At 52.7% G+C, this 9,823-nt stretch overlaps 1 protein-coding gene across 1 annotated transcript; it reads left to right on the forward strand.

The window, feature by feature from the left end:
• Positions 1-4,032: 4,032 nt before the first annotated feature.
• Positions 4,033-4,577, forward strand: INS49_001160 (uncharacterized protein; the record flags this gene model as incomplete). The annotated part of the gene is made up of 2 exons (XM_043161993.1): positions 4,033-4,404; positions 4,488-4,577. 2 exons carry the CDS (start codon positions 4,033-4,035, stop codon positions 4,575-4,577), a joined length of 462 nt encoding a protein of 153 aa, XP_043030499.1.
• Between the last annotated feature and the right edge of the window lie 5,246 nt (positions 4,578-9,823).

Below are 9,823 nucleotides of genomic sequence, written 5' to 3' on the forward strand. Positions count from 1 at the left end.
CCTGATGTTGTGGGGGAAAAGGTAAGGAAGGCATGGGGTTGGGAGGCTTTGGGAAGGCGCGGCTTCTGGAGGGAGCACGAAGCACCGATATGGAAGCCGCGATGTCATCGTGAAGAGCACGACGTGGGCTTCCTGCACAGTTGGAGACATCGAGTAATCGGGATTCGATGGCGTCGTTACTCTCTCCAGCTTGAATGCCGTTCGCAGGGCGGATGCCCATGTGTGGTCGTTTCTTCTGCGTGTGGAAGACCTAGTATGCATATGCGTAGGAGCATCGATGAAGATCAATCAATCGAGGGGATCCGACAGCTGGAAAAGTCGGGGCTGCTCGGCCGTGATGGGTAGACGTGCCTACTTGGGCGAGGGTCGTTTAGGGACGCGCGCAATTCTGCGACGTCCGCAAGGCCTCCAGCTTGACCAAGGCCAGTCGACGAAGGGATCGTGAGTGCTGCTGATCGATGGGTAGACTTGTAGGCAGCCCAGAGGGCTGTTGGCGATCGATTCTCATCGTGAAAACGGCGAGAATAGGTAACCAAAGTTGTAGCTACCATATAAGGGCACAGCAGGCTTTAAATCACTCGTACGGCGACGGTATATTGGGGTTTATACAGCCAATTCGATTGATTATGCATGAAGCGTTCGTTTGTGTGTGTGTTGAGGGAAGGAAGCTAAGCTATGGCTGCTGCAGGGCAGGAGTTAGCCTCACGTTTCCATGTAAATGAACGTTGGGCTTGCCCCCTTTGGGAGAAGTAGCTTCCCGTACTTGGGAACCCTGCGAGACGCATCCTCGTTACGTAAGCACGGCGGTGCACCAGAGCGAGCCTTGCACAGGCGCCCAACAGCCGGACTAAGATCTCTCCGACCCGACCGTTGAACCAGGAAGGCGGTCAGAAAACGTCTGCACAAGCGGCAGAATTCATGGTGGTGGAATATTTAAACCCTCGTCCCTCCCCTCCATTTCCCTTCCTTTCTCTTTTTCTTCTTTAGCTCTCTTTGCCTTTTGTACGTCGCCCCCCAACATTGGCCCCATGTCTCTGATCTCGTGTGCTAACCGCTATCGTGAAACAGGGCTTAGATCAAGTGTAGTATCTGTTCTTTTCAGTTTAATCTCTGAAAGTACTCTACGGAGTACAATCGTGATTATTCTAATTTTTGTCTTTGGGAGGACGGCCCTCTGGGCTTGCCCACGGTCGACCTCCACTGTGTCCTCGGTATCACACTGCCTCCGAGTGACGCGAACCTCCTTTTTCATTGCTGTCTCAGGCTTGCCTGGGACGTGAGGAAGAAGACCTTTCGCATGCGTCAATCAACTTGTGCAAGCCAAACGGCGGCTGCCGTTTGGCTTGCCCGTGTCCTGCTTTGCTTTGCGTGGAATGGTGGATGGTGTCACTCAGTGTGCATGGTTGAGCAAGGTCTCACCATCTGCCCGCGCCCCCCAAGCGACGCCCTGGTCTCAACTCGCTCCTGCTGCCTGTGTTGCCTCTATTCAATTGTTCACCTGGTCCACTGCAAGTCGACTGTTGGCCCTGACACGCCTGTTAACCGCCCGGACAACAATCACAATCAGACACAGTTCTGCCCAAGATTCGTCGACCCGAACCTCGAATGTTGCCAAGCAACCGCAGGTGTTGCAGCTCCTGTCTCCGCGACAAAAAACGCCAATCCAGCGCTTTCGGTCTCAACACGCCAGGAGACTCCTCCATTCTTCCCCTGCTCCCACTCTCTTGACCTCAACTCGAAAGCCTCACCATTACCGCGCCCATCCCATGGAACGATTCCGGCCTCGCATGCTTAAACATCTTCGTCACGGTTCACCCGCCAACATACTCGCCTGCATACGAGTGCCCGACATCCCGAATTGCTCTCTTGGCCCAATACGAATTGAAAATGTGATCCGCGCACATGGCGCGTAGCATTCAGGTCTACTCATGGGTGGAATGGACAGTAGGCTGAGCCCTTGATCGCTTCTTCCTGAGGTCGTGCCTCATGATTACCTGGAAGCCTTCACACCCAACAGTTTCTCTGCATCCTATGAGCAACGGCAGTCTTTGCTCGTACGCGGTATCATCTGGGCACCTACCAGTGCGCTCGTGACTGCGTGGTGTGCACCTCCGGGCTGATCCTTATGACGTCCAGGTTTTCAGGAGCCAGACTTCGCTCCCACCCTCTAAACCTCATTCACGATGCTTTTCTCAACATGCTGGCCACGGACTGCTTACGTCAATAAGGACTCGTCTCGAGCCTGCCTCTTTCGTGGTCCACGCAGGCTCTTCCAGGCAGCCACCGGTCACCGCTGCCTTGCCCCAACGTTCGGAATCGCACGGCCCAGCTCGAGTCACCACTCCATTGAGAACACACGCATTGAAGACAAGGGCTGGTTGAGATCGCTCGCCTGTCCTTTGCCCTGTAACTTCTTACCGAGTAAGCACCGGAGACCTGACCTCGCTGGCTGCAGGGGCCACTTGGCATGTTCTCAGTTGCTTGTCGATAACTGTCGATGTGCCCTGCACTTATCGCAAATGGTTACACTGTCAATTGACTGATTTGCAGGCAGTCAGGCCCGTCTGACCTACTCTCCTGAGTGGCAGAGAGTTCGGCTTGTGATTTGGACATCAGCTGCCCCATCCCGAAATTCCTAACCAAGAGCCCAAGCTTGACTCCAGGGCTGCTCTTTCCAGAGAATTCAAACGTCTACACACAATAGCATTTCCATAAGATGGCAGTTTCGCAATGCATTGCTGTTTCATATTGCTTCTGAACCTGTGACAACACAACGTGGTTTCCACGCCTAGAGAGATTGGCCCCAACATGGGTAACTCGGTTTGAAGCCTTTGTTTTGGGGCACACCTAGATGAACAGCAACTCAATTACTAGATGAACTACCAGATGCGCCCTTCGTTTTCTCACGATGCGAAATCTTGCCACATTCATTTGTAATGCTATTTCATCGACCGACTGATGACTGCAAAGTATTGGTAATTACACGAAGAGCTACTCGTGGACGCGCGGAATTATAGGCACGTCGTCCTGAAAATACAGCCTATGATGCTATCGACTTGCAATATCCACCCCGGGATCTATGGTTTCCCCAGTCGAGAAGGCTCATAGGTACCTGCCGAAGGAGACCCAAAAGTGATGAGCCCTTGAACTATAATCATTCTGTAACAGCCACGAAGCTCTTTGCAGGGCTTGGTCCATTCCACTCAGGTCTCTCATTTCTCCCTCCTGTACAAGCTGAACAGACTCAATAACCCAGAGCTGATTCTCTTATCATCACAGATATTTCATAGGTATCTGGGAAAGAACTTGACGTCTGCCTAGCCTGGATGAGAGACACCCGGGGCCAAAAAGAGAATACTAAGGCAAGACCTTAGAGAGCCCAAACAAGGACATTTTCTATTGACATACCTGATTTCGTCACTTGTAAAAACGGTTATCGATGCGATAGCTCTTTTCGTATTGCACCGCCACAACGACTTCCATTTGGTCCCTGAGTATGCGAAGTACTGGCAGTTGGTGACAGAGATTTTGCAACGTAGACTTGCAACCTGGTAAGCCAATATCAGAGATCATCACGCGGCTCTTGAATCTGACAAGAGCCATATTATCGCCAATTTGTTCCAGTATTGGCCAGAAGAGGATAATTGGGAAGCCTTTTCATCTACAGCCCTCGGTGGGACATGACACTGAGCAGCCTTTCGACCTCTCTATCCTGGTACTCTGGCGAATTGTAGTCTAGAGGTACAAAATAAAGGTTTAAAAAGGTCAGATAGAGTAAATAACATCATTGCAGATGCGGCCACCAGCTGTCGTCGGCGAGTTTTCGGACACTTCCGACTCCAGCGCTCATGGATCGGCACCGGCGCCAAGCGGGGGGTCGGACGTCCGTCTAACGGCCCAAATATAAAGAGGCCGATGTGTCATCTGTTTCGAGTAGCGCTTCATTAGTTCCTTCTGCCTACAATCAAAAGTCGGAACCAGAACCCCGGGACGAAGGAACACCTTCGACTTACATTCAACCTCACTTCAACCATGCCGTCACCTCCTTTTCCAGCTCCAACCGGGGAATATTCAGAGCACAAGGCCAATTGTCACTGCGGTGCAGTCAAGTTCACCTTCTCCATCTCACCGCCTCTCGAGGAGTATCCTGTCGTTGTATGCAACTGCTCTATCTGCCAGCGCAACGGGTACCTGCTGGTGTACCCGATCAAGGAGAACCTGAAATTCGGAGACGGTTCAGAGGAGGCCATAGGGTCATATAGGTTTGGAAACAAAAATGTCAAGCACGACTTCTGCAAAGAATGCGGAAGCAGTGTGCTTTTTGAGGTCCTAAGCCCGCCGAAGGGGGCGGAGCTTGAAGCGGAGGCAAAGGGGGAGAAGTTACCCGTCATCATGGGAGTCAACGTGAGCAACATCAAGAAACTTTTCCCTTCTTTGACACCCCACTATTATTCAATTGTGTGGTCTGTACACTGACACAAATTTAGCTAAGGATGGTGACCGGGCTAGAGGTGGACAAATTGATCATCAAGAAAATCGACGGAGAAGGACGCGAGCCGAAGTACGCAGTGCTCTAGTATCATATGAACTGGTCACAGGGTCCAAAGCTTCTCACATGTCTTTGGGAACCACAGCGAATGAAATGTCATAATTGTTGGTAATGCACCTATTCAGCTCACTTAAAATGACTAGCACCACCAAAATCATGACATTCCTGTTCTGGGCGGCCTAAGAAATGCTGGGGGTGGTTGAGACCATGATTGAGCTCTCCATGTTTTGCTTGAATAGACTCGTATAGCCTCCAATGGCGCATCGATTAGTTCTACCAGAGCTCTCGTACCGTCACTTAACCAGACGCTCCTGCAGTGGAGCTTGACGGCCCGGCTGGGCGCTGTGAGTCCCATCACCACCGGTGTACTCACCTTCACAGTGTTGGAAACAGCTCAGGTCTCTTTTGCTCACAGTCCGTCTTCAACAAGTTGAAAGTCATTTGAAAAGTGAACCACATAAGTGGAAAGTGCTTTGCTCGTTGTATGCCGCTTCCTTGAGGTGGCACAACTCACTATCCATTCACTGTACACGTTTTTGGTGCCAAGTATTCACGGACAATTGCTAGCTCTGAGCCACAGACAGAACAGTAAGGCTCAGACTCAAGATGCTCTGGCTTGGTTGAACTTGGTCCGCACGGTTCTGGGTTACACGAAAACAATTCTGTGTATCGCTTCTTTAGGTATGAGCAATGCCATGTTGATGCTTTCTCAGTGCATATTGGCAGAAAGCTTTACTGTGTTCAAGAAGCTCAGCAGCTGAAACACTGTTTTTTCTGGGTGAATCTGACCAAGGTCAATGCTGATCATCGTATTCTATTCACTTCTCAGTGCAATTTGCAAGTACGTAATCGTTACTCTTCTCTTTCCCCCCAACATTTCAGCACTCTATATCCTGTGTGGTTTGGATCTTATGCTAACTTGAAGGCCTTGCCAGATTCGATTCTGGGGAGAGCCTGAGGGATTGTAAGTCTTGCATGCTTCCAACTTCCTAAATTCAATCTGCTGTGCATATGTTACTTCAAACCGTGAACCAAACTCCTCAGACTGGATTTCATTCAACCACACACACCAGTGCGTTCATTTCCGTAGTCGTTGGACAGGACAAAATAGACACAATGAGATGGTGCAGCCGGCTAGTTTGATGAACAATTCGACTAGGCGCAATCCTTACGTGCTAGGTGATTCTCCGTAAGAAATTGCGCCGAGGATCAAACCTTTATCCAGCCCTTTCGAAGAGCGTGCCGCGTCTGCTCCGGGCCCTGCTCACCTCCATACGACTGACAATGTGGAGCACCCAACATGATGCCGGAGGTGATCACATGGCCGATTCTCTTTTTTGTTTGGTCAAGCATTGTTGCTGACTCCTTACTTTAATAAGATCGGAAAGCAAATCTGATCACCCGGGGTGAATGACAGGGTCATAGACTGCGCTTGTGTACCAGGTAGGGCCGGAATGATGGATCCGCATGGAACGGTCATACTTTGTTCCGGCATCTGGGCGAAAAGCATGCGAGCCTCACCCCGGCTTGGGAATATTCCAGAACGGAAGACAACCTGGGAGGGAGCCTTATCGCGGACGCGTAGCCTTGGGGGAGTTGCAACCGGGTATCCAGCGTTCGTCGTTCTCGGAACGACTTGTTCCACGTCGAGACCGGCTAGCTTCCTCTTGTTCACCTGGCCGAAGCCTCGCCTCCGGCCCGGGCGCGCGCTACCCCTTACGACGTGAGGCATCGTGAAGTCGGCAGTATACCACTGACATGCGTGCCGTGTTGCAAGGGCGGGCTAAACGGTGGGTGTCACACCACACCAAAGGCTTGTAGGCGCCAATGTCAACATCACGCCATTTTCCTCTCCACGGAGATACTGCGGAAGGTTCTAACGAAGCTTCTATGGAGTTGACTAGTTTCATGTAGGGCGGCAAGCAATCAGGGTGTGAGGGCCTGGGCGTCTAGGCGGAAGCCCTTGTCCTTCCGCGTTTGGCGACAACTCCTTGAAGCGTAGAGTTTGTGACACGCGTCCGCTTGGCCTCCTTGATCAAGATCCGAAGCAAGAATTGTGGACCGAGATACGCGAGGCCTCAAAGTTTCCAGTGCAATTGCTTGTGCTTGACAAGGCGCGGCGAAGCGGAAACTGACACTCCGGGCTGCTTGGGTGGGAAATATGAAAGGTATTGTCAGGGATCAACGTCACGTGGGCCCTTCGGGCCCTTCGGGCCCCAAATGCCAAGAGAAATAGCCACTATTTAGAGGCTTCTGCGCAATGTACGCGCCCTTAGAGATACTTAGACCTTAGATTTAACTATTGCTTTGGCCCATGGGGGCTATTTGGCCCTATCACTCTACCTGTGCACCTTATTTTCTGACAGGTATCTTGTGAAGACGAGAGTGATCAAGATGGGAAGGCGAGAACATGAGAAAATTTGGTAGCATCTTTCAACGGAGACCCTCAGGGCCGGTCGCTTTGAACAACAACAGCAACTAATGATAACCGTCGGCAGCAAGATAGCACAAGAGCACGTGTTCTGTTCGACACCATTCCCACAGGGAAGAAAACCTGGCCAAGAGAATATAGGTGGAGTTCCAAGGCCGCAAAACTCAAAAATCACACGCGTCAATCGGAATGAGAAGATTGGCGAGGGCAGCGGAGTGCACCCATGACCACCGTCCGCCGACATGTCTTGCGTGTATATGCTTGGCATCGTATACAGCCAACTGATACTTAAGTCAACAGTGGGCACGGAAAAAGAAAGGAGTTCCTGATGATCTCGGACTAGTACCGACTTGGCTTTGTATGAGAGGCTTGCATGAACCCCAAGCGAACCCCATGGGGCACTTGGGGGTACCCCAAGCCTCCAACATTCGAACATCTCAAAAGTCAGCCCCACCAAGACCAACTAGTGCACCCAGTGACACTTAGATCAAAGTCAATATTGAATGCCGAGGTGATTTTGGGCAAGAACAGACGTTGTCCGGAATAAAAACTTGCTCGTTGCATGTGCTCATGTGCCACGTTGGTAGGGCAGACTGGCCGAGTGGATGGCTAGAAGGTGGTGGAAGTCAAGCATGCTCTAGCCGGCGTTGACTGAGGCCTGCAGGCGACCAAGTGGGAGAAGTGAATATCATTTCTTTTTTCCCATTTGTGCGCGGCTCAGCCGTTTTACAAGGTGGTATTGCGCCCGCAGTCTGTGCTCAATTGGGTGAAGAGCCTATGGAGGTGAATACTACGCGGGACCAGGTGGTTGGTAGCGACAGGTCTTGTCAGCACGTGGCGGCTGGCTGAAACAGCTTCAGAGTGCTGACTGCCTACGCCGGGTTTGACTGTGGTGGCATCTGGACTGGGCCGGCCGCGCTGGAGGGCCTGACGGCCAAGACATTGCAGACAGAAGACCCTGCGAGGAAGTTGAAGGGGTCGGCGCAAGCGAGTCAATACGATTGGAAGGGCCCCGTTGCGGTGCGCTCGGCAGCCTGGGCACACGGAAAAGGGCGACTCGCACTCGGATGGGTGAAGCTGGTGCTGGTGAGCAGGTCGAAGGGCCCCGGTCCGGCAGCTGCTTTTGCCTTTGCGTCCTGCTTCTCTGTCGGATTGATCGCTGTCGTCAGCCTGCCTGGCCAAGAACACGATGCCTGTGATGCGAGGGAATGTGAGGGAGCTCGACGCGGCGGAGGGTCATTTATCAGGCGGCCAAGGATTCGACAATCCTTAGACGGCGACCCCTGCTCTGGGGCTCCTGGTTGAGAAATGTGAGGGAGAGGATTACACGGCTCACTCACCTTGCCCCGAGTTTTAAGGGAACCGCCAGGCAGTCTGGGAGAGCTTGGCAGGGGAGCCTACAGGCCGCCCAGCGGTCATGCTGGGAGATCCGGCGGGCGGTCCAGCCAGAAACCCGTCGCCAACCCCTCCCTGGTCTGGTGTGTGCACCCTCCTCCCGTCCCTAGTGCTAGTGCTGCCGTCCCATAGTCTACCAGACTTTTGCGCTGCTGCGAGTTCCTAGCGCTTTGTGGGCGGCCGACAACACACCAAGCGGGCGAAACACGCGATGACAACAAAGTTGGCGCTCACGTTGGAAATACCAGCGAATTGATTAATTGGTTCGACTTGGCTGCCGCCACAGCTTCTATGTAAAGCATTCGTTTATTCCACAGCACGTTACTCAGCCCTTCTCCAAGGTCATCTGAAGTCTGAAACTGATTGCTTTTAGCCGTGGCTTCTATATCCATCCTGAACCTAAAGCAGTGGATCACCCCCGGCCTTGATCTCCGCCGCTCAATCATCCAGTGGTGCGTGCATCACCCAGGAACCACCATTCCAATCTGGCGGGTCAGCGACTGTCCTTGCTGCCCTGGCTGCCCTGCTGGAGTTGCCGGGGGCGCTGGGGTGGGCGGAGCAGAAGCCCAGATCTCGTCCAATGCCTCGAGTCTCCACGTCAATTCCCACGTCAATTCACCTCCCACCCCGGTACCCTGGCTCCTGGCTCCTGTCTTGTTCTGTCTTGCCTCTGCCCTGTCTGCCCTGTCAGGCCTGTCTGCCTGCCACCGCCTGCATCTGACTGGGGAAGTTGGACTAGGGAATTTGTTGGTGGCGCTGGATCTTGGCGGCATGGTGATTGTTTCCATATTCGTGCATTTGCCTCGCGTATCATTCGCAGGCGCTCGACTATCTTCCCCAGTCCAGCCCCTTGTTATGCAGTCCTGGCAGCATGGAGAACCCGACCTCGTCCGTAGCGCGGCGGACCTAGGAGGGGCTTTACGGCCTCGTGCCAACGAGATAATCAGCACGACGTCAGCGCCAGCACTTGGCGACAACTTGTCATGTAAGCTGGGTGATCCATAAACAATGTATTAACTGCTGGGTGCGAAATGTGGTCCGATTTCCAAGCCGGATGGGGTATCGAGTAACGGTCTCTTCTGTGGGCTCCGGGGGGCTGCCAAGCAACAGCCTGTGTCGTCCCCCCTCAGGGCCTCCTTCGCTTCGGAACCACCACACCACAAACACTCCCCGGTAAGAGGACCAACCCCCCCCCCTTCCGGATTTCTCTCGGCGCGTATAAAGAATAATAAGAATCCCGATCCTCAAAGCCAAAATGGGTCGATTTCGTTCCTTCATCTCACGCATCCGACCAGCCGGGCACAGATAGCCAATCGCTCTCTTGCACTTACAAGAAGTCTCTCTCTCTTTTAAGCTATTTGTGCTTACATTGCCAATATCCTTGTTGTTGTTGCGCCACACTCTTCCGGCCACGAGATCTCACTCTGTACAATTTCGACATATACACA

The sequence above is a fragment of the Diaporthe citri genome (assembly GCF_014595645.1).
Source record: "Diaporthe citri strain NFHF-8-4 chromosome Unknown scaffold_1, whole genome shotgun sequence".
In the NCBI taxonomy this organism is placed as follows: domain Eukaryota; kingdom Fungi; phylum Ascomycota; class Sordariomycetes; order Diaporthales; family Diaporthaceae; genus Diaporthe; species Diaporthe citri.